At 48.1% G+C, this 25,169-nt stretch overlaps 1 protein-coding gene across 1 annotated transcript in view; it reads right to left on the reverse strand.

The window, feature by feature from the left end:
• LOC110538958 (SRC kinase signaling inhibitor 1) overlaps positions 1 to 25,169 on the reverse strand; it is a 172,162-nt gene that overhangs the window by 8,326 nt on the left and 138,667 nt on the right. Inside the window, exons 5-21 of the mRNA XM_036938280.1 lie at positions 24,835 to 25,127; positions 21,791 to 22,665; positions 21,475 to 21,582; positions 19,267 to 19,394; positions 18,567 to 18,587; positions 17,918 to 18,078; positions 14,843 to 15,018; positions 13,900 to 14,030; positions 12,932 to 13,079; positions 12,205 to 12,517; positions 11,524 to 11,800; positions 11,180 to 11,328; positions 10,944 to 11,093; positions 10,180 to 10,308; positions 9,444 to 9,533; positions 8,209 to 9,315; positions 6,389 to 6,502 (exon numbers count right to left, since the gene is read on the reverse strand). Of these exons, the coding sequence (XP_036794175.1) occupies positions 6,389 to 6,502; positions 8,209 to 9,315; positions 9,444 to 9,533; positions 10,180 to 10,308; positions 10,944 to 11,093; positions 11,180 to 11,328; positions 11,524 to 11,800; positions 12,205 to 12,517; positions 12,932 to 13,079; positions 13,900 to 14,030; positions 14,843 to 15,018; positions 17,918 to 18,078; positions 18,567 to 18,587; positions 19,267 to 19,394; positions 21,475 to 21,582; positions 21,791 to 22,665; positions 24,835 to 25,127 (4,370 nt within the window). The remainder of the gene's footprint in view (positions 1 to 6,388; positions 6,503 to 8,208; positions 9,316 to 9,443; positions 9,534 to 10,179; positions 10,309 to 10,943; positions 11,094 to 11,179; positions 11,329 to 11,523; positions 11,801 to 12,204; positions 12,518 to 12,931; positions 13,080 to 13,899; positions 14,031 to 14,842; positions 15,019 to 17,917; positions 18,079 to 18,566; positions 18,588 to 19,266; positions 19,395 to 21,474; positions 21,583 to 21,790; positions 22,666 to 24,834; positions 25,128 to 25,169) is intronic.

Consider the following 25,169-nt stretch of genomic DNA (forward strand, 5'->3'; position numbering starts at 1 on the left):
GTGTGTTACTGTGTTACTGAAGCTACTGTCACTTCTGGTCGCTGTAGGAGAGAAGGTAGGCTATGAGAATGTTGCTTATGCATCCCGGATGAGTAAAGCGGTGGTGGTATTTCTAAAAGAAGAGTGTCTGGTTGATCGGATGGTTGAGCATGGCGTACTTCTTAAAGAAGAGTGTCTGGTTGATCGGATGGTTGAGCATGGCGTACTTCTTAAAGAAGAGTGTCTGGTTGATCGGATGGTTGAGCATGGCGTACTTCTTAAAGAAGAGTGTCTGGTTGATCGGATGGTTGAGCATGGCGTACTTCTTAAAGAAGAGTGTCTGGTTGATCGGATGGTTGAGCATGGCGTACTTCTTAAAGAAGAGTGTCTGGTTGATCGGATGGTTGAGCATGGCGTACTTCTTAAAGAAGAGTGTCTGTAGATCGTATGGTTGAGCATGGCGTACTTCTTAAAGAAGAGTGTCTTGTAGATCGTATGGTTGAGCATGGCGTACTTCTTAAAGAAGAGTGTCTGGTTGATCAGATGGTTGAGCATGGCGTACTTCTTAAAGAAGAGTGTCTTGTAGATCGTATGGTTGAGCATGGCGTACTTCTTAAAGGAATGTTTATTCAAGTTACGCCGCTTTTTTCTCCATCAACAGGGGTAACGATTTCAAATGTACCACCGTTTATTCCCAATGAGCTATTGGAGCGCGAGTTATTATGGAGCGCTTTGGGAAGTTCGCCAGTTCAATTAAGGTTGTCCCGTTGGGTTGCAAACACCCGGCGTTGAAACCGATAATGTCATTTCGGCGACAGGTGTTTGTTTTTGGACTCGAGCAGACTTTAGAGTTATCGTTTAAAATCAAGTATGACAATAGAATGTATATGGCTTATGCTAGTACGGGTAGTCACCGCTGTTTTGAGTGTGGGGATGTTGGTCATAAGCAACATGCTTGCCCGAAAAGGGAGAAGGCCGAGGGAGGGGCGCAGGTGGTCATCGTAACGCCTGGGCCCTCTGATGTAGGGAGAGGTGGACTGACAGCGGTAGAGCAGCCAAAAGCACCTGTTGCTGAGGAACAAGTTATCCGTGTTGAGGGCACGGAGTTGCACCTTGTATTAGAGGGAAATGTTATGCAGCAGAAAAATATTGTTGTAGAAGGTACTGATGTATCTGAAGAGCCAGTTCCTCAGATTAGTGAGCAGGTGCCCAGTACGAGTGCTGGGGTAAAGGAGGGGGTTCATGTGGAGCTAAGCTCCCAGGTAGTGGAGGAGATGCCCACTACGAGTAATGGGGTACAGGAGGGGGTTCATGTGGAGCTAGGCTCCCAGGTAGTGGAGGAGTTGCCCATTACGAGTGCTGGGGTTCATGTGGAGCTAGTCTCCAAGGTAGTGGAGGAGATGCCTGGTATGAGTGATGAGGTGCAAGTGGGGAGTGTTGAAAGGGATGTGGTAGAGGGGAGTCAGTTGTCTGTGGCCTCAGCTGAGGAGGATCAGGAGAAGGATATGGATATCTCTTTTGATATGATAGCAGCTGGTGAGGACTCAATTTATGATCTAGAGGAGGTAAATGGGTTTCTGGATCAGACTTTTGGGAAATCTGTCAAATTGGCAGATTATTTTGACGTTGATAAATTTGTGAGGTCAGCTGTGTACAGAAGACAGTGGGGTTAGACCAATTGAGTGAGAAGAAGCGGTTTCGCTTGAGGAAATTTGTTACTGCTGTCACAGCACCAAAAGGTGGTGGGAAACGTGGTCAGGTTAATAAGAGAATATTAAAATAATGATGATGATCATGCTTCATAGGGTGTCTTTTTTCTCGTTGGTTTCTCTGTGGTTTCTTCTGCTTTTCTTTTCTCTTTTCTATACGGAGGTACTAAGGGTAGGTTTTCTCAATATTAATGGGGGAAGGGACAGGAATAAGAGGGCTTGGGTATTAGAAGTAATAAAACAGAAAAGGCTTAATGTAGTTTTCCTACAGGAGACACATAGTGATGAGGAAAATGAGGTTGACTGGGGTATGTGGTGGGAGGGGCAGCATATACTCAGTCATGGTACTAATTTCAGTGCTGGGGTGGCAATCTTGTTTTCCTCAGGTTTAGGGGTGACTGTGGTATCTACAACAGAGATTGTCAAGGGTTGGGTTTTATTGGTCAAGGTGGATGTTGTGTTTTTTTGTATTTTTGTATTTTTTTATGTTTATGCTCCTAATAAGGGTACAGAGCATATTGCTGTATTTGATCAAATAAAGGAAACCTTAAGACAGTGTGACCAAGAGGGGTGTATGGTTTTAGGGGGGAACTGGAACTGTACAGTGGATTTCACTGTTGATCGCACCGCTGAATAACCTCACCTGTGGTCAGCAACTTGCCTGTCTGGCCTATTAACTGAGTTTGAGCTTTCTTCTGTGTGGAGAGTAAGGAATGCAAAAGTTAAGCAGTACACATGGCTAAAAGTTAATGAAGGTCGTGTCAGTGCAGCAAGGTTAGACAGGTTGTATGTATCTGAGCAATACTGTAGTAGGGTTGGAAGGTGTGCCATTACTCCTGTGGGTTTCTCTGATCATCATATTGTTACTGTCGATATTCACTTGTCCTGTCCACGAAGGTCATCACCTTACTGGTATTTTAATGTTAAATTGTTACATGATGTCATGTTTTGTGACAGGTTTTTGTTGTTTTGGGAAAAATGGAGGGTTACAAAAGGGAATTTTGAGTCCTTGAGACAATGGTGGGAGGTTGGGAAGGCCCAAAAAATAGTATTTTGTCAACAGTATACTGCTCTGTCTCAAATTGAAGTTAAAGAGACTATCAAGGCCCTTGAACAGGACATCAAGTCTATTGAATTTAAGCTGCTCACTCAGAACGACCCTGGACTAGTCATGAACTTACAGGACAAGAGACATGAACTGAGGTCGTTTCTGCATGAAAGAGTGAAGGGTGCCTTGATTAGGTCTCGTCTGGCTATGGATGCTCCTAGCGCTTAAAAAAATTAACTAGGACAGTTGAGATTGCAACGTAAACAGATGGTCTGCCTTCGTCTCCCTGATGGGAAGGTGACCACGGTTGACAGCGAAATGCGTCAACATGCTGTGGATTTCTACTCTGCCCTCTATAAGGCGGAGGATTGTGACTCTCTGTGTACTGAACAGTTGTTACACGGTCTTCCTCAATTGGGACCTGAGCAGAGAGTCGCATTGGACTCTGATATTACACTGCAAAAGCTGTCCACAGCAGTTATGCAGCTCGCTCTCAACAGGCCGAGCCCCTGGCATTGATGGTTTACCATCTGAGTTCTATAAGCATTTTCGGGGGTCTATTGGGGAGGATTTTTATGAAGTGGTGTGTGAATCCATTCATGAGGGTTCTCTTCCTGTATCCTGTCAATGTGTGGTGCTTTCACTGTTGCCAAAAAAGGGGGATTTGGCTCTCATAAAAAATTGGAGACCTGTTGCTTTGCTGTGCACAAAATACAAAATTGTTTCTAAATGTCTCTCAAACAGGTTGAAAGAGTATCTGGGATTGTTGATCCACAAGGACCAGTCCTACTGTGTACCTGATTGCTCTATCGTTGATAACTTGTTTCTGATAAGAGATGTTTTAGACATGTGTAAACTGTCTGATGTAAATGTGGGTTTACTTTCTTTGGATCAGGAGAAGGCTTTTGATCGTGTGGACCACCAGTACTTGTTTAAAACAATGAAAGCCTTTGGGTTTGGGGATGTTTTTTTAGTCTTGGATGAGTTTATTGTATGCTGGGGCCTCGTGTATGGTGAAGGTGGATGGTGGATTGAGTTGCCCCATCCCTGTCCAAAGGGCATCAGGCAGGGATGCCCAATTTCAGGGCAGTCATATAGTCTGGTGATTAAACCAATGCTTTGTTTTAAGAGCAAATCTTACTGGTTTCTCTGTGCCAGGGGTTATGAAGGGTCCCACGATAGCACTGTCTGCGTATGCAGATGACGTGACAGTTTTTATTACAGGGGGTGAGGATGTTAAGGTTCTCTCAAACGCTTTAAAGGTGTATGAGGGGGCCTCCTCAACTAGAGTCAATTGGGGAAAGAGTGAAGCTCTGTGGGCAGGTCAACTTCAGATGGGGTCTTCTCCACGGTTACCAGGGGGGCTTCAGTGGGGCAGAGATGGGATGAAGACTTTGGGGGTTTTTCTAGGCTCCGATGTCTTTCAGAAAAAGAACTGGGAGGGTGTAGTGGAGAAGGTGTGTGCCAGACTGTCAAGATGGAAATGGATGCTGCCCCAGCTGTCTTATATGCAAGGGGAAGGGTACTGGTAGCTAATAATCTTGCTGCCTCTACCCTGTGGCACAGACTAATGATTTTGCAGCCACCAAAGGGTCTGGTACAAGAGCTTCAGAGGACCCTTGTCAACTTCTTCTGGCCTGGACAACACTGGATTAAAGCTGCAGCCCTGTACTTGCCACTGCACGAGGGTGGGCAGGGACTGGTGGACATTTCCTCTAGGATCATGGCTTTCCGGCTTCAAGCAGCCCAGAGACTGTTGTACAGTGACGGTTCTAGCTGGGTCGACATAGCCTACACACTGATGAGGAGAGTGGGCTGTTTGGGCTTAGACAAGCACCTTTTCCTCTTAACGCTGGAGGGGGGGGGGGGGGTGAAGTGCCTGGCCGGACTCCATTTTCTGAGTCTGTTATGCAGGCTAGGAGAGTCCTTGTCAAGTCCCGTAAGACCTGCACGCCACCAGGGATGTGCCTTTTTGAAGAGCCTCTTTTTTATAACACTGCCATCCAGTCCCATGCTCTGGGTTCAGCCAGCCTACGTTCATGTCTGCTAGGCGTGGGGTGTACCAAGCTGGGTCATCTGATGCAGAGCAGGAGCAGATCGTTGGAGGAGCTGGGAGAAAGAGCAGGGATCCGATCATCTCGCCTACTGAGGATGGTCGTCGCTGAGGTCTGTGACTCCTTGCCAGTACTTCAGCTGCAGTATGTGACTGACACTTCCAATTCTGATCGGTGGAAGGAGGGTCTGGATTATGTGTTCCCTGCACTGATTGTTAGTGCTGCGATGGGGGCATTCGAGGAGGACGTGGGGATGCTGCTTTCCTTCCATACCCCGGAGCTGGGGGAGTTCAAGGTGGTGGGAAAGAAGGCCGTGTACAGAATATGTGTAAAGGTGTCCCATGCCTCTTCCCTGGAAGGGGTAAAATCGATGAGGTGGGCAGGTGTGCTTGGTCCAGGTGCCTCCCCAAAAGGCTGTTGGCGATCATTATACAAACTGCCTATTGGTAAGAGGACAGCTGACCTCCAATGGAGGATAATACATGGAGCTGTAGCCACCAACATGCATCTGGTACACCTGGATCCTACTGTTGGGGAAGGGTGTCCATTCTGTGCTGAGTCTGAAACTCTGGCACATCTGTTTTTACAGTGTCCCAGGTTGGTCAGGATGATTGACCTGATCACTAATTGGTTCTCAGCATTGGGAGAGGTTTTCTCTTCCCAACTGTATATATTGGGGCCAAAGTACAGGTATAGTCAAAAGGGTGTAGTTGTGTTGCTTAATTTTGTGTTAGGGGCAGCAAAATTAGCGACATGGAAGACCCTGTGGTGGGAATGCTGGAGTGAATGTTGGCAGCGAGATTGAGGGTTGAGTTTGCCTATTATAAACTTGTCAACAATATTGATCTGTTTATGAGTATATGGGGTATTCAGAGGTTGTTGTGTTTAGTTACTGTGGAGGAGAAATTGGAGTTGTGTTTTTAATTGATGTGTAACTGTGGTTTTGTATGAGTATTTATTGTGTTGTGGGCTCTCAGACCCAATAAAGATGATTTAAAAAAAAAAAAAAAAAAATCTCTCTCACACACACACACACACACACACACACACACACACACACACACACACACACACCTCTCTTGATTCACATGAATGGCTCCCTCTCTGAATTCCCAATCAAAGTATTTTTAGCATGTAGAGGGGGTTTAGGTGCACTTCAGTGCTCTGGTATTTTTCAAGTAACATTGACATTAAAGCTTATTTCATTGACATGACTCCTGCCTGCACCAGAGAAGAAAGTTCTCTCTCAGCTTGACTTTGTTCTGACACGGCTGATCAGTTCCATTTCCCCGTCTCCCCTGGGTCCCCTTGCATCTCCCAACTTATAACCCAACATCCTTCAAAACCTTCAGGTGCCCTGGTGCACTACACTATCTATTCCATAGACTATCTATATCCCCTTTATCAAACAGGACCCTAGGAGTACTAGTGGCTCTGGCTAATCCATCGACAGTCTATGGACTAAGAAGTCACACCAAGATATGGAGGTACACTAGTACAACAGTGGAATAGGCTACCTTGTGCAGAAGATCGAGGTGTGGGGTCAGTTAGGTAGGGGCAGTCAGTAGTAGATGATCAGTCTCACTAGAATACAGTACCTGCTGCTGGCCCTTGCCAGTTTTGGTCTTCTCTGTGCTGCTCTGCTGCAGGTGCTTCAGTCGAGAGGCAGCCGAGGAGTGGCCTTTACCCACAGCTGAAGAGCTGTTGCCTCCCTGGAGAAGGAGACAAGGAGAGGAGAAGAGGGGAGAGATGTGAGTATTAGTGTCACAGAGCACGAACAGATTTACATTTCATTCCTTTTAATCAGACATATACCAACTCAATAGAAGCTCTCACCCAGTATCCCTACCGGCTGCTGAAAGCCCTAAGATCAGGGTCCTCACTCTAGCCCTCGCTGAAACACCTCCCTGCTATTCGCCCCACTGACTTTCACTACATCATTACACACTGGCTGCAGAAGATCTGACAAACAGGTGAATATGGAAATGGAAAATTCAAAGTGGTTTTTGCGTAGCGTGGCTGCACCAGGGGCTCCATCATGTGATGCCGTCGGATCAACCATTTTCTCTGCCTCTAATATGCAAAACGTAAATACGCACTCACTCACTCCAACACACATCCTATCTACTCCCCAACCCCCTCCACACACGCACATTGGCTAATAGGAAAGGCAGTGCATATGATTACAGGAGACGGAGCGCCCAGTATGGTATGCTAATATGAATCATTCAGGGGTAGAGTAGGGAACCTGGGTGAAGGATCTGATTGGCCTAACCCAGTTAAAGGCAGTGGTGGTTACAGTACTAATGGTGATGCAACAAGGCGTGAAAACGTTGCAACTCCACACCAACCCCACGTCAAGCCCACGGACCTGTTTCTCCAGCTGAACGGCCGAGAGGAGAAACGGTTCCTGACAGTCAGCCCCACTGTAGCTTGGCACTCCACTGCAGTTGGACTGAATGAAAGTCCATGTACACACTGAGACAACATGGTGGTCCATGCTACAGTCTACCTCTTCACCTGTCTATCTCTAACTCTCTATCTATCATCATTATTCAACCATGTATTTCATTTTGGGAGCTTTACAAGGAGAGTTGACCTAAAGGTGAAATGACAAACTCCAACTCCCAGCATGCAATGAGCCCTCCGAGGTCTGGTCTGCCCTATGCTAATGATTTACTATGGGATAATGAAAACAACAGTGTGTGTCTGTATTCAGTTTCAGACCAATTTGTAAACAAGTTTCAACATTTAGTTTGTCGATAAGCCGAAATAAAGTTCAAGGTAAAGCTATAATAGTTGAGGATGCAGGTAACTGGTAATTGATTACAGAGACGAGAGAAGTAGCAAAGGACAAAGAGAACAAGACAAAGACGTGAAGAGAGGATGGGAAATAAAGAGGGGAGAGAAAGAGAAACGACAGTTTATTGCAGCAGAGATTGGACTTGCCCTGGTTTACAGAGTAGAAACAGAGGATCAATGAAAAGACAAAGAACAACCCGTCTCCAAGTCGACAGTAGCCCCACATAACTAATCACAGTACAGAGAAGGAGAGCATCTGCTGCAGGCCCCTTGGAGTTGAACAGATTAAAGATTTAAAGCCTTCAGGATTTAAAACATTGTTTGGACTGACAAAATCTACCCGTTTTCATAGGGAGCAGACGACAGATTACTTCTATGTGGGAATTGGCAAGTTGAGAGGTTCAACGGAGGTGTGAGGTATAACTCCATGTGAGGTTGGTGTGTTATGTGCAGTCAGATTCCCTCTGAAGTCAATAGGAGGAAGACGAGATAAAGCCTCAGCTTCAGCAGAAACAGCAACCCCAACACTTAAAGCCAAAAAGACAGAAGAGGATAGAGAGAAGTGAGTGCATGCCCTCTAAAGAGCAGAGTCTATGCAGGGGTGCATGTTATAGACCTTGGTCATCGTGGCAGGAGTGTAGGAGGGTTTGGGCTTGGGTGGGACTGGGGGCTTCTTGGTCTCTGAGGTGCTGGTGCCAGGCATCTGGGCTGGGGCTGGAGCCTCTGACAAGGAAGTGTCAGTGGGGAGTGTGCGGTTGGAGAGATGCACTGTGGTGGGGTGGCCACTGAGCTCCAGCAGGGTGTTCTCCAGCTCACGGATGGTTTCATCCAGGCTGTCCAGCCTGCTGTAGGTGCTGCTCCTAATGTCCTCTCCCTGCTTCCAGGGGTTCAGTCCCTGTTCTTCCCTGGCCTGGCTCTCCTTACAACCTGCAGACCCTTTGGGTTTCACTGCTGCTTCTGCAGAGTCCTGACTGGGCTCCGGAAGGGTGGCTAGAATGCTCTTTGTTCCAGTGCTGTGAGGGAGTTTCAGGTTCCTGGCCCCTGTCTCCACCCCTCTCCTCAGAACCTCTCTCAGAGAGTCCTGCTGCTCAGGGGCGAGAGTTATCCTGGAACCCAGGGTACTGAGGCTGCAGTGAGAAGATCCTGCTCTGGGCTTGGGGTCCACCTTGGTTGACCCTGTGTCTTCCTCCCTGCCCAGCAGTAACTGCAGCTTCCTGTAGGCCTCTCTGACCGTCACAGTCTCCCTGAAGAGTACCAGTAGTGGAGCCCCACACAGACGGGTTTCAGTGCTTTCCTCTGAAGGCTGAGGTGGGATGGTGAGTGTCTGTAGAGCCTCTCCCCAGGTCCTGCTGAGCTTCTGGGCCTCCGAGGGTGACATCACCATCACCCCCAGCTCAGTCAGCACCAAGGACAGCTCTTCTCTCTCCTCCCTCTCTTCCTCCTTCTCAAAGGAGTCCAGGATTCTCAGCTCCCCCCGCCGAGAGGGCTTCCTCTGGGGCTGGCTGACGGGATCCTTCCCCTTAGAGACCTCTTGGATCTGGGGGACTGTCTGGGGAGGAGCAGTCTGGCTCTGGGACAGGTCCAATGTTGGGGACATCTGATGGTCCTGTGTTAAGTCTCTGACAAAGCCTTCTGAGGGAGAGAGTGAAACTGACACACACTCTGTCAGCACAATCCGGGGGACAGGAGAGAAGGATGGACCAGGAAGGGCCGTGCTCTGTTCCTGTTAAACAAAATGGGTGATTAGAAGTAATAGTCCAACATACATTCAATAAGATAAAATAGGATTGTTTTCTAAACAGTGTAATGGTAATTGACTGGTTCTAAAATACTTCTCATTAGGACACTAACCTGTGAGTGTGATGCCAGTATGCTGGCAGTGCAGTCTGAGCTGCCCTGCTTCCACTGTAGGCCAGAGCGGTCCAACGATGCTCTAGACAGCTGGTAGACACAGTGTAGAGTTTCACAACTGCTCACACACACGCACACGCACACACACACACACACACACACACACACACACACACACACACACACACACACACACACACACACACACACTGGCACCCTCTAACACAGACACGCACATCCATGCACTTCAGAGCACTGCAACCAACACAGAGAGTGACTAGTCACAGGAGTGTTTGTGTGTAAGGAAGAGTGATCACTCCATCAGGGAGTGAGTGTGTGTTGGTATAGAGACAGTGTGTTTAGGGGTGTGTGCTGGTAGTGTAGAACAAGGGGAGTGCTGGACCAAAGGGCTACATTTAAAACAATAGTACAAACTCCTTTACTTTCCCTACAGCACCAAGCAGAATAGGGTCAGTGTACATTCTGTGTGCTGGTGACCAGCTGCTGTGTTTGACAGGAGACCCTGTGGAGAGCACTCTGCAGGTAGAGATAAAAGGTGAGGATGGGACTGTGTACTCTGGGAGGGGGTGTAGAGATCATTGATGGAACATGGGAGTGTGTATTTGGGGGAGGGGGTAGAGGGGTGGAAGTGTTAGTTTGAGGAGGAAGGGGGGTGAGGAGGAAGGTGAGGGCAGTCTCAGGAAGCAGCAGTCGACACAGCAGTCGACGGCGTTACCTTGGTGCCCGGGGCCCCTGGGGGCCATAGGTCAAGGCTGGAGGGGGGCACGCTGGTCCTGCTGCGGGGGACACTGGGTAGGGACAGGGGAGGGGGCAGGCTGAGCCTGAGGGGGGTTCTCTGAAACAGCTGGCCAGGGGAAGGGCAGGAGGGAGGGGAGGTTGAAATAATGTAAATAATGGTTCAATTAGTATAAATTATCCATGATATCAAGATCAATTATTATAACGGGTCTATCAAAAAAATATATATATCAGTCCAATTTACTGTTTCCAGCAGGGCATCAGAAAGACAAACACACAACTCAACACTTCATTTAGGTCCACGTGGCTAGGCTGGGTTGGTCTGTGAGCTCTGGGTGTCACTCTGTGTGTGTGTGTGTGATTAAGCTGTGTGATCAGCAGTAATCTGGGCCCACAGTGAATGGACTCTCTGTCTCAGTGAGGAGGCCTGGGGTGTGGAGGACATATGGCACCTGCTGCTTTGACCTGACCATCCTCTCTAACACACCAAGCAGCCAGCTAATGAGGCCTACAACGGTCATGAGTGTGTGTGTGTGTGTGTGTTTGTGTGTGTGTATATAGCTACAAGCTCTAGGCCAAATTAGGGGCAAAATTAGGGAAGCGGAGGAAGTGCCGTTTTTCAACAACATTTCCCATTCCGTCCACCCTTCCCTAAAATCCTTCAGGGACCACTTCTACTAATACTATATCAACTCTGCAAACACTATTAATCCACTATTTCCGAAGCTGGTATACCAGTACCTCCAGTTCAGCAGCAATCTTGTCCTCCTCTCCCTCCTCCTTGTCTCCAGAGGCGATGGTGGGAGGGGTGGACGCAGGACGCGGGTTTTCAGACACCGTCCGTCGCAGCTTCACATAGGGCTTCTGTGCTTCTGCCTCCTCCACCTCCGACTTACACACATACATAGTGGAGATCAGAAACTAGGCAGGAGGTGCGTGTGTGTGTGAATATACATCCATGCCTCATGCTCTGTCACCTTCATGCTCTTGCCGGGGATAAGGGTCTCTCCACTGCGGGTGATCAGGCCAGCCGGGGATGATGGGAAGCTGCGTCGAGGTGGTGGGGGAGGGGGCGACTTCGAGGGCTTCTCTGTACGATAGCGAGTCACTGTCAGCTGCTCTGCATCTGTGGCAGGCAGGGCAGTACCATGGGCACCCGTTAGAGAACCGGACACAGTACATTCATACTGGCACCACAGCCGACCCTGACACATTCAGGAGCTGAGTATGTGACAAAACACTGCTGCCTCTCAGTACATCAAAAACAACAACGCTCTACTGTTACCTCTGTTGGGTGAGGAGAGGTCTGATGTATCCTTACCAGAACCACGTCTGGAGCCAGGTTCCTTCCCCGAGAGCTTGTGTGTGGCGTGCTGGGGCTTGGTAGGGCGGTGCTCTGTGGTCCCTCCCCCACTCTGGGGGGTCTGAGACTGGGAGGGTGTGTTGGAGGAGGGCTTGTTGATCTGCTTGGCGGCAAAGTCCAGGTCTGGGATGGCCTTCATCAGCTCAGCCTGGGTCTCCTCCAGCAGACGGTTGATGTCTTGAGCACTGTACTGGGTCAGACTGGCCCGCTTCTCCTCCCAGTCCCGCTCTGCTGCCTGGGGAGGGGGAACCGTAGAGAGATATAGCACAGTGAGGGATATTGTATACACACACACACACTCACCACGGGAGGTTGGTGGCACCTTAATTGGGGAAGATGTGCTTGTGGTCATGACTGGAGCAGAATCAGTGGAATGGTATAAAATACATCAAACATGTGTCTCTGTGTGTTTGATACCATTCCATTTGCTCCATTCCAGCTCTTATTATGAGCCGTCCTCCCCTCAGCAGAATCCACTGACACTCACTCACACATGTGCAGACATCCACACTTGCAGACTCACTCATGCCCTACGCACAGTCTCCTCCAAAACCTATACATACTGTATCATCATACCAATGCTACACTAGGACAACTACAGACTAAACACTAGAATGGAGTAACAGAAGGGTTCCTTACCAGTCGAACCTCCACAGACACAGCCTTATCAGCGGCAGCGCGGTTGGCCAGCTCTTCCAGGGCCCGGCCCTTGTGAGGCACAGGGGGATGATTGTCCCTGTGAGGGCCAGAGGAGGGGTGGCTGGGTCCATGACTGTGACTATGGCTGTGGCTGGAGTGGGGGCTCCAGTTAGACAGGCTGCTGCCGCCCCTCAGGTCACTGAGGTTGAGAGGGGGGCTGGTGGGCATGTCAAAGTCACAACTCTTACGGAAGTCCTCACTGCTGTGCTTGGGGAAGTCCTCCTGCTTCTTCCACACGCCCTCGTTCACTTGCCTGACCACACAAACACAGCCAGTGTCAGGCGATGCCAGTAACGTCTGTATATCGGCCGTTATGTGGTCAGTGCTGGTGGGCTGTGGCTAGACAATGCCGGCTCTGAGTTAAACATCGTTCATGTACCTGTGATGTTGGATCAGTGTCGATGTTTCAATGGCGGTCAGTGTGTTGGGTCGTACTTGCGCAATGGCGGTCAGTGTGTTGGGTTGTACCTGCGCAATGGCAGTCAGTGTGTTGGGTCGTACCTGCGCAATGGCGGTCAGTGTGTTTGGGTTGTACCTGCGCAATGGCGGTCAGTGTGTTGGGTCGTACCTGTGCAATGGCGGTCAGTGTGTTGGGTCGTACCTGCGCAATGGCGGTCAGTGTGTTGGGTCGTACCTGCGCAATGGCGGTCAGTGTGTTGGGTCGTACCTGCGCATAGTGGTCAGTGTGTCTGTGACGCTCTTGCAGCGTTTCAGCAGGGCGTCCAGTCTGTGTGGCTCCTCCTTCAGGAACTTGACAGCCTCCACCTCCACCCTCAACACCACCCGCATCTTACTCTGCAGACTGGGGAACTGGTCTGGAGGGAGACAGGGAGAGAGAGGGGACACTACATCTTACTCTGCAGACTGGGGAACTGGTCTGGAGGGAGACAGGGAGAAAGAGGGGACACTACATCTTACTCTGAAGACTTGGGAACTGGTCTGGAGGGGGACAGGGAGAGAGAGGGGACACTACATCTTACTCTGCAGACTGGGGAACTGGTCTGGAGGGGGACAGGGAGAGAGAGGGGACACTACATCTTACTCTGCAGACTGGGGAACTGGTCTGAAGGGGGAGAGGGAGAGAGAGGGGACACTACATATTCACATCTCAGGAGTTACAACGGGAGTCTGATTCTGATAGCGGTGATTGTGATGTCTGGATGTTTGAGACTCATGTGTGTCTGTGATTGACTATCTTAGTCAGTGCCTAGAGTGTGTCTGTGAGTGATGAGTGTATGAGACCATGTCAGTGTGTCTGTGAGTGATCAGTGGACCGTGTCAGTGTGTCTGTGAGTGATCAGTGTATCAGACTGTGTCAGTGTGTCTGTGAGTGATCAGTGTTTCAGACCGTGTCAGTGTGTCTGTGAGTGATCAGTGTATCAGACCGTGTCAGTGTGTCTGTGAGTGATCAGTGTATCAGACCGTGTCAGTGTGTCTGTGAGTGATCAGTGTATCAGACCCACAGGAGGTTGGTGTCCCCCTAATAGGGGAGAACAGGCTCGTGGTAATGGCTGGAACGGAATTAGTGGAATGGTATCAAATACATCAAACACATGGTGTTAACAGACTCAGACTCCTGTGATGAGACCCTGTCAGTGTGTCTGTGAGTGATCAGTGAATCAGTGAGTGACTTACTCTTGAGCTCTGTGAGTGTCTCTCCTAGTTTCCTCAGAAGCGAGGCCTTCTCCTCCAGCTCCTGAACCGTCACCAGTTTGTGATTGACAGACGAACCCTTCTGGATATCCTCCACTGACTTCTCCAGGTCACTGGAGAGACAACACAGGAGAGACGTGTCAACACAAGGCCTTCACAGTTAACATGAAAACGTTCATGTTATGAAGACTGTAATGTTCCACTGAGAACACTGTGGTGTGTGTGTCGAAGCGAGAGAACCACAAGACCGATGGAGAGACATACACACAGTCTGGACACACACATGTACACACGAATGCTGGCACACACACACACACACACACACACACACACACACACACACACACACACACACACACACACACACACACACACACACACACACACACACACACACACACACACACACACACACACACACACACACACACACACACACACACACACATGCTGACGAAGCTAAACCACTAATGAAAATCCAACTTAATGATGTCAAGTAAATCAGCCTGAAGCCATACGGCCAATCAAAATCAAAATGGTATGAATATTTAAATGAAATAAAATGGCTATTAGCAACGGTTAATAACAAGCCTAGATTAACAGCGATGATCTAACGAGGCAAATGATTCATTCAACAATGTCCACTCATATAAAGTTACACACTCTGCTAAACCAGGCAGTGTCTGGGTAACGCATGGAGATTGTTTGTGTTACCAGTAGGAAGGCCTGTATTACTGCCTTAGTACAACCATCTTATTATCATAGGACCTCCTTAGAACCTCAATGATCTTAATGACCTACAAATAATAACAACAATAATAATCATGTGAATAGATTTTGTCAATCAGTCAGTCAGTCAGTTAACCAGTCATTCAACAAACGGATCTTAAGGAAGGAATGATTCCGTGACCAGGTGAGTACTGACTGGAGCTGCTGGATGATAAACTCCTCCTCGTTGAGGTACTTGAGTCTCTCCTCTTCCACCAGGAGGCGCTGTCGCTGCAGAGGGTCCTCCTGCTTCCTCAGAGCGTCACTCACACGCACGTTCAGCTCCTTCTCCGTTCTTTTCAGCAGCGTCGTCACACTATCCTGGTTCTGGAGCTGCGCACACACACGCACACACACAAACAGACACAACCACACACACAAACACACACAACCACACACGCACGCACGCACACACACACACACACACACACACACACACACACACACACACACACACACACACACACACACACACACAATACTGAATGGTTAAACAAGATTATATTGTGTAACTAATAGTTTTCTGAATGATAGTCCATGTAGCAGAAATTAGTGTATCCAAATTGTGTAGGTAATAGAGGTTACAGGTGTCTGAGGTTAAACAGTAGAGAATTCTGCAGATCATTAATGGTGCACATCTGCTGCAATACAATAAGCCTCCCTCTGAATTTGGTATCACACACCTACGGTGGTCCTGCCCAGAGCAGTAAGTAGCTTGTAGAGGTCAAGATAGCAAAGGAATCACAGTGACAACATCCTGCTATTAGCATACCATATTATCAGGCAGTTGTGCTATTAGCATACCATATTATCAGGCAGTTGTGCTATTAGCATACCAGATTATCAGGCAGTTGTGCTATTAGCATACCATATTATCAGGCAGTTGTGCTATTAGCATACCATATTATTAGGCAGTTGTGCTATTAGCATACCATATTATCAGGCAGTTGTGCTATTAGCATACCATATTATCAGGCAGTTGCGCTATTAGCATACCATATTATCAGGCAGTTGTGCTATTAGCATACCAAAAAAGCTAATTTCCTGCAATTCTACTCTGTCCAATGGCTAATGCTCAAACATTAAAACAAAATCAATGGGACCCCAATCAGGGCCCCTGAGCATGTGTCCTGCGTGTCCGGTCGGTAATGCAGACATGCAAAAACTTCTCCTAAATTCATTGTTTGATTATTGATTATTGATATTGGTTTCATTGCTTTAGCTTTTATTTTTGTGATTTCTAGTTCTAAAATATTATAATGTTAGATATTCTGAGCCAACCTGTCACAGAATGTCATTAGCTGATGATGGAACCCATCACAGCTCTGTGTGTGTGTGTGTGTGTGTGTGTGTGTGTGTGTGTGTGTGTGTGTGTGTGTGTGTGTGTGTGTGTGTGTGTGTGTGTGTGTGTGTGTGTGTGTGTGTGTGTGTGTGTGTGCGTTTCTCACTTAGAGAAAAATAAGGTTCACACACAGCAGACAACAACAGGGTTTCCAGTTAGTGAATTGCACTAGCAGGGACCTCTAAATCCTACTGCAAAGCACTCAATCAAAATTCAAGACACATCCAGAACTATGAATGGAATCTGTCATAATGTATGCAATACAACCACTACTGAGATGAAAGCACCTGCTTAGCAAGGGAAGTTAATCATGGATTTATTTTATGTTCCAGGGAATCAAACTGAACAACAGTATAAACAATGTGCTCTGCAACATTACTTCTCACAATGAAAACATTTCTACTCTCTTTCTGTTTCTTTCTCTGCATTATGCTACCTCTACCACGTTCACCCTTCCTCTCCCTTCTCTCTCTCGCTCTACATAATTCATGAGCATCATGTATTATTCAGGCCTGGGGCCGTCTCCATGGGCAACGGGGCGGGTCAGAGGTTAGGAGCCAGGCTTGGGCTCCCACACAGGTAAATGACTGAGATTATTACTACTCTCTAGTCCCACTGTGCTGCATTTGGCTTCCATTTACCACTTGACTCCTCTCCATCTGTGTCTTTTTCCCCTCAGAATAACCTCAATTCGTCGGGGCATGGACTCTACAAGGTGTCGAAAGTGTTCCACAGGAATGCTGGCCCATGTTGACTCCAATAGTTCCCACAGTTGTGTCAAGTTGGCTGGATGTCCTTTGGGTGGTGGACCTTTGTTGATACACATGGGAAACTGTTGAGCGTGAAAAACCCAGCAGCGTTCCAGTTCTTGACACAAACCGGTGCACCTGGCACCTACAGTACCACAATGCCCCATTCAAAGGCACTTATTTTGTCTTGCCCATTCACCCTCTGAATGGCACACACACAATCCATGTCTCAATCGTCTCAAGGCTTAAACATCCGTATTTAACTTGTCTCCTCCCCTTCATCTACAGTGATTGAAGTGGATCTAACAGGTGACATCAATAAGGGATCATAGCCTTCACCTGGATTCATCTGGTCAGTCTATGTTGTGGAAAGTTCAAGTATTCATAATGTTTTGTATACTCAGTGTATTCTTTCTCCAACAATACATCCAACCACTTAAACCCAGTTCCTCATCAGAAGAGAGTTGGTGCAGGTACTGCTGCTGTGCCTCTCTGTGCGCACCAGTATGTTGAGGAAATCACAGGCTATAAAACTACAAAACCCAGGAGTCATGAGCCATTGAGCTGGGCCCTAGGGAGAGCTTAACGATGCATGAAGTGGACTGGACCACTGACTGTGTCCACTGTTATGTTTCATAAACTCTCTCTAAAGGAAGAGACAGACAGGGCAGACTGTTAAACGGCCCTGCGCTGTCCCTAAATCACATACGCCATATCCTCTACACTTCTTAATTTCTTTTCCCCACTGATCTGATGTGTTAGAGCAACCACTCCCCCCCCCCCCAGAGAGTTAAAACACAGACAGGACCATTCTCTTCTCTCCTCAGCCTGTAACCATGGTACCGCAGGGAGTCACAGGGGAAACGTTGAATGGTTTCATTTCTTTCCATTATCTGATGCTGCGTCCACCTTCACAGGGATATTCACTAGGCTCGGGTCTTAACCAACACATACAACAACTTTAATCTTCCATTGTCTCGCAAAGCATGCTATGACCTAAATGTGTCGTAGAAGAAGACATCATGTTCATTATTGTGTGTGTGTGTGTGTGTGTGCACGTGCCTGTGTGCCTGTGTGCCTGCGCGTTTGTGTAAACAGTCGTACTAATAGATGCATTGAGAGTAGGCCCAGTCGTTTTCACCTGCATCTTGCGGAGCTGGGAGAGCTGTTTGCGCAGGTCGGTGGCGTTCTGCTGCAGGTCGTGGAGGTGAAGCTGCATCTGCAGCCGGGTGACGGTGGTGACCTGGCTGTCTCCGGAGGGAGGGGGGGGCATCAGAGCCAGCGGGGCCGACGGCGTCAGAGCTGACAATCACAGGACAGAACACAGGTTATGAGGAAGTTAGAGGAAACTGGGTTAATTACAATGCTGTATGTATAAAGACATCTGACACACAACAGCAGATGAACGCACGCACGCGCACACACACACACTTCCACACGCAGTCTTGGGAGCACAGGTAAAGGATCCCAGCTCAGTTCCTGGACAGAGGTAGACTGAAAACGAACAGAGAGAGTATGTTGATGGTGCGAGGAGAATATCCTTCTGAATCTCAGATGTATGAACATCCAGACAGACCCAGAAGGACGCAACAACACAAAACCAGAGACGGGGGGGGGGGGGGGGGGGGGGGGGGGGGTAGAGAGGATTAAAGACAACCAAAGGGTACATAAGAGAAGAGACACACCACCACCAATATCGGGGCTGTGACAACACCAGACACCCACCCAGGGGCAGAGAGATAAGAGGAGAGATAGAAGAGAAGAGGAGAAGGGAAGAAGAGTGAAACTACCTTTCCGCTTCAGCCGTCCAGCTGTAACACAGAAGCAGTGAGCCAGTTACCAAAGATAAAGAGAGAGAAGAGAGAGTGGAGGAAAATTGAGAGTAATCTTCAAGGTTTACATTGCCAGAGGCAAATGAGGACCCCTGGACACTTCCTCTATCGACTATTGCTGAGAGAAAAACGGCTAATTTAACAGCTTTATTTTCTGGTGTTATTTCATGTCAAGGAGAGGCATCAAAGGCAGACGTGTCTTTTCGCTGGCCCTTTGAAGGTCTGGCCATTGAACAGCAAGTCTATGCAGACTCACTCATGCTAAACAGAGGTATGAGGAACAGGGGAAGAAAGAGATATGAAGAGAGAGAGGGAGTGAGAGAAAAGAGAAATACAACAGAAGAAGAAAGGGAAGGAAATGTGAGAGTAAGAGAGAGATATTACAGGAAGCAGAGACAGAGGGATGGGTTTGTGTCTAGGTTGCGAGTTGAGGGAGATGTCATTCTATGTCTGTTGTGGTTTAAAGACCAGTAGCCATCTTATCTGTTCAAATAACTGGTCTAGGCCTGGCCCAGTGGGTAAACGGACCTGAAAACTAAGCTCAACCTGAACTATTGTAAATGGTTAGCAGGACTGGACGCAGTCTGACTACAAGATCAAACTAAAACTCAATTCACCTCAATCTAGTTTGAGCTAGAACTTTGCGCGTAGTACTCACTTCCAGTGGCGGAGCCGTCGCTGTTGGATTCGGTCTTCTCGCTGGAAGAGAAAGGGAAGGGCCGTGAGAACTCCGAGCCCTGGTCCGGAGGGCAGCCCGCCATCATGCAGAGACGCAGTAGGCCGCATCTGAGGATCAACCAGGGCCACAGGGCAAGGCAATTACAGTGCTAATGCCAACACCTGTACTATACTTACGCATGATGTACTTACACTACAGAGTGCTTTATACTGTCCACAGGGAAAGGTCATTATTACCAGCCAATTACAGTGCTAATGCCAACACCTGTACTATACTTATGCATGATGTACTTATACTACAGAGTGCTTTATACTGTCCACAGGGCAAGGTCACTATTACCAGCCAATTACAGTGCTAATGCAAACACCTGTACTATAATCATGTACAGTACTACTATACTGCAATAATGTACTTGAACGTATTCTGGTCTGTTAAACAACGATATAGTATCCTGAGACCAGTCATGTATTTCTGTGTTCGTCCTGTCATGGTCTACTGCTGTAGTAGTATATACAGCTGAAGTCGGAAGTTTACATACACTTAGGTTGGAGTCATTAAAACTTGTTTTTCAACCACTCCACACATTTCTTGGTAACAAACTATAGTTTTGGCAAGTCAGTTAGGACATCTACTTTGTGCATGACACAAGTCATTTTTCCAACAATTGTTTACAGACAGATTATTTCACTTGTAATTCACTGTGTCACAATTCCAATGGGTCAGAAATGCACATACACTGTGTTGACTGGGCCTTTAAACAGCTTGGAAAATTCCAGAAAATGATGGCATGGCTTAAGAAACGTCTGATAGGCTAATTGACATAATTTGAGTCAATTGGAGGTGTACCTGTGGATGTATGTCAAGGCCTACCTTCAAACTCAGTGCCTCTTTGCATGACATCATGGGAAAATCAAAAGAAATCAACCAAGACCTCAGAAAACAAATTGTAGACCTCCACAAGTGTGGTTCATCATTGGGAGCAATTTCCAAACGCCTGAAGGTACCACGTTCATCTGTACAAACAATAGTACGCAAGTATAAACACCTTGGTACCACGCAGCCATCATACCGCTCAGGAAGGAGACACGTTCTGTCTCCTAGACATGAACGTACTTTGGTGCGAAGTGCAAATCAATCCCAGAACAACAGCAAAGGACCTTGTGAAGATGCTGGAGGAAACAGGTACAAAAGTATCTATATTCACAGTAAAACGAGTCCTATATCGACATAACCTGAAAGGCAGCTCAGCGAGGAAGAAGCCAGTGCTCCAAAACCGCCATAAAAAGCCTGACTACGGTTTGCAACTGCACATGGGACAAAGATCGTACTTTTTGGTGAAATATTTTCTGGTCTGATGAAACAAAAATAGAACTGTTTGGCCATAATGACCATCGTTATGCTTTGAGGAAAAAGGGGGAGGCTTGCAAGCCGAAGAACACCATCCCAACTGTGAAGCACGGGGGTGGCAGCATCATGTTGTGAGGGTGCTTTGCTGCAGGAGGGACTGGTGCACTTCACAAAATAAATGGCATCATGAGGAAGGAAAATTATGTAGATATATTGAAGCAGCATCTCAAGACAAGTTAAAGCTTGGTCGCAAATGAGTCTTCTTAATGGACATTGACACCAAAGCATACTTCCAAAGTTGTGGAAAAATGGCTTAAGGACAAAAAAGTCAAGGTATTAGAGTGGCCATCACAATCCTTGACCTCAATCCCATAGACAATTTGTGGGCAGAACTGAAAAAGCATGTGCGAGCAAGGAGGCCTACAAACCTGACTCAGTTACACCAGCTCTGTCAGGAGGAATGGGCCAAAATTCACCCAACTTATTGTGGGAGGCTTGTGGAAGGCTACCAGAAACGTTTGACCCAAGTTAAACAATTTAAAGGAAATGCTACCAAACACTAATTGAGTATATGTAAACTTCTGACCCACTGGGAATGTGATGAAACAAATAAAAGCTGAAATAAATCATTCCCTCTACTAAAATTCTGACATTTCACATTCTTAAAAAAAGTGGTGATCCTAACTGACCTAAAACAGGTTTTTTGTTTACTAGGATTAAATGTCTGGAATTGTGAAAAACTGAGTTTAAATGTATTTGGCTAAGGTGTATGTAAACTTCTGACTTCAACTGTACATCTATGAATGGCTCTGTGTGTTTGGGCTCTTAAAGGGGTCTTACGTGCTGTCACTGTCGGGTGCTTTGGTCAGTACACTCTGAACCAGGCCTGTCAGACTGGCTATCTGTTTCTCCATGGCCTCCATACGATCCAGACGATCCAGACGCTCCCTGGAGAAAGCCAGTAGGTTAACACACGCTGGTCAGTTAGATTCACTCACACACACACAAACATGGAAGCTGGTGCACCCACACATCCCACAGTAACGTCAAAACATACTAGTATACACTAGAAAACACCTAGTGAAACACGTACTGTATAGAGGAAGCATGAAATATCAAACCACACATACACACACACACACATACACATACTCACCTGGACTCAGAAGTCTCTCCAGGGAGTGGGGAGCTGTATCCGGGCGCAAACCTGCTCCCGTCCCCTCCCGGCCCGGCCTGCAGGACCAGAGTGTCAGAGCTGGAACTGGGCCTGGACTTGGGGCTCTCCACAAACACGGAAGAGGAGGCTGAGTCCTTGCGGAAAGTCTGCCTGACCGGAGAGGCTCGGCTGGGGGAGCTAGAGTACGAGTCCCCCCTGTCCCTCAGCTGCATATCAGGGATCTTCTGTGGGGAGGAGGGGGGCATGCGGAAGCCCATGCCCAGTGTGGCTGAGGAATAGGAGTCGGAGTAGAGGGGACCTCCAGGCTTGTACAGGGCGTCCTCCAGCTCCCCCTGCAGGGCGGCAGCAGAGTAGGTGCTGAGGGAGCGCACAGAGCCGCGGCGATACAGCCCACCGGATACGGGGAAGCCGAAGGGGTCTCCGATGGCAGCCAACGACTGTGTGGAGGCGATGCTGAGGCGGCCCTCGTGTACCAGGCTGTAGGGGTCGGCGTACAGCCCCTCCTTCACCAGCATCATGTTCTTCCCAGAAACCTCCTCGTCGGGCTTGACGTCGCGGCGCTCCAGGATGGCGCTAGGGGAGGAGGACAGGCCGGCGTTGGGGCCCCCGTGGTGGGAGACGGCTCCAGGGTGGTGGGAGTGCTGGGGCTGGTGCTGCTGGGGGTGCTGCTGGTGCTGGGAGTGTTGTTGTAGCTGGGGGTGACTACCCGGCCCGGCAAAGGAGGGGGGCCGACCCCCGCTGTAGGACAGACGTGAGCGGGATGGGGAGCCGGATGGGGGCGAGGCGGAGGAGGAGGGCAGGGTGTTGAGGCGGCGGGTGGGGGAGGACTCTCGGGACGTGTACACCAGATCCCTCTGAAACGACATCAGGGACGGGGGTGGAGGGTAGGTTACCATGGATACTAGTGGATGAAAACGCTGTGCTCCCCCTCTGTGCCAGGCTGACAATCAGAGGATAGGAAATCACACTGACATTGGACAGTCTGTGGCAGCCTGGGCTCATCATCACAAGCCCACATCAAATACCAGCACACAATCAACACGTGTGATTGAAGTCTATAGTAATGGCTCTATCCAAGAGTACAGTAAGGCTTATAGGATATGGGATTACCTACATGTATTGACTGTCACCTTACAGTGTAATAACTGAAAATGAAAGAGCTTAAAAAAGGGGCCTAGTCCAGCCTTATTGTTTCTTTCTTCTCCTTCCACTCGTCTAAGAGAACCTCTGAGCTCCTTTTAACCAGCCCAACTAAACCCACTGGATTACAAAGAGCTGGTATTCAGCATGTCTCCATATCTGCACATATCCATTTCTTCTCTATTGAAGAGAAGTGAGAGGAAGCAGGAGACTAAACCACTCCTGGTTCATTGGAATGAATGTGAGGAATTTCCTCATCCACCACAGGTTCTTTCTTCTCTCCTCCACCACTTGCCTGGATGGTCTAAAACTTTTATATTCTGCCTCATTTTTACTCTGCATCTCCCACTTTTTCAATTCCTCTCTCTCTCCTGTTTATGTCTTTCCACAACCTACAGTAATTACCTCTCTCTCCTGTTTATGTCTTTCCACAACCTACAGTAATTATCTCTCTCTCCTGTTTGTCTTTCCACAACCTACAGTAATTACCTCTCTCTCCTGTTTGTCTTTCCTCAACCTACAGTAATTACCTCTCTCTCCTGTTTGTCTTTCCACAACCTACAGTAATTACCTCTCTCTCCTGTTTGTCTTTCCTCAACCTACAGTAATTACCTTTCTCTCCTGTTTATGTCTTTCCTCAATCTACAGTAATTATCTCTCTCACCTGTTTCTTTCCTCAAACTCTCCTACTCTCCTTTCCTTCCTCTAGTCATCCCTGTGTCTTTGCCTCCTCATCCTTTTTTAAATATCCTCTTTCCTTTCTCCTAATCTTCCCATACAGTATACTGTAAAGTGATGATGGACAGGACTGTGTATAAGAGCCATTGCAGAAGGAGGGCATCACACACACACAAGCACACACACACACACACACACACACACACACACACACACACACACACACACACACACACACACACACACACACACACACACACACACACACACACACACACACACACACACACACACACACTTGTACAGAGGAGTCGGGGGACACACACACACACACACTTGTACAGAGGAGTCGGGACACACACTTACATAAAACCCTGAAAACACAGTTAAAACCAACTATCCAAACCCAAAAATGTACACCCGGGAGCAGTTCAATGTCAAGATGTTAGTTAACATGCAGGGTAGTCCCCAGCACAGCACTGAACTAGGAGGGGGTGTGCAGTTCACACACACAGTCATAGAACAAAGAGCCAGCAAAGAGCCAGCAACTTGAATGTTCTTCAAAGGCCTGGCTTTACCCTCCTGGAAATAAGAACTCTCTATGATTTAATTTAATCTAGTTCATCTGGGATATTTTGGTGTTCCTCCATACACAATTTAGGGATTTTAGTATGCCTGCACGCACTCACAAAAACACATTCATACGCACAGACAGAGACACACACACACACACACACACTCTAATTATTTGCATAGGTAATGGCTGATTCATCCGCAATGTAGTGTGACTATTACAGATGGAAGGGACTGAAAACAGAACAACTTCAAGGTTCCTTGAACTCAACCAAAACAGAGACATGCACTGGGGGTGAAACAAGCTCATCTCCCTGGGAAACACTGTTATTTAGTGTCCAGGCAGCATATGGTGCTCTTGAAGATAAAAGTACTGCGCAGCGGGAATATCTGGAGAAATAACCTATACGCCTCCACAACCTGTCAAACTTACTGTTGCAACATAAACACAAAAGAGCTGTTGCACCTTCAAAGGTCAAAGCCCAATAGTAGTGTGACAGTATCAGTATAGTAGAATCCAGAGCCCTCCATCCACCTATCTCCCTATCAGACGCCCAGCCCAGCTCCCCCCCCCCCCCCTCCCTCAGCATCCCTCTCTCCTCCCTCACCCTTCTCTCCCCTCCCTGTCTCACCCTCAGGTCCCCGTTGACCAGGTGTGTGGCGGGGTAGGAGGCGTAGATGGGCTCCTTGCGGTAGATCTTGATGATGCTGCGGTCCTGGATGTCCCGGATGTCCTCCAGCTCGTAGAAGACGTTGCGCGCCTCGTCCTTGATCAGGATGGCCGTGTTGGAGGACTTGAGCATCCCCGACGTCAGCTTCTGGGGGAACATGTGCACGATGAGGGCATGCAGCGTGTCCAGGCTGCTCAGCTCGTGGGTGATGTGCACCCGCCGCGTCTCATCCCCAAACTGCAGGAACAGCACGCCTGGAGAAGGAAAGGGATGAAGAGAGAGGGGGAGAGAATTGA

This window comes from Oncorhynchus mykiss, chromosome 12 (assembly GCF_013265735.2).
Source record: "Oncorhynchus mykiss isolate Arlee chromosome 12, USDA_OmykA_1.1, whole genome shotgun sequence".
NCBI lineage: Eukaryota > Metazoa > Chordata > Actinopteri > Salmoniformes > Salmonidae > Oncorhynchus > Oncorhynchus mykiss.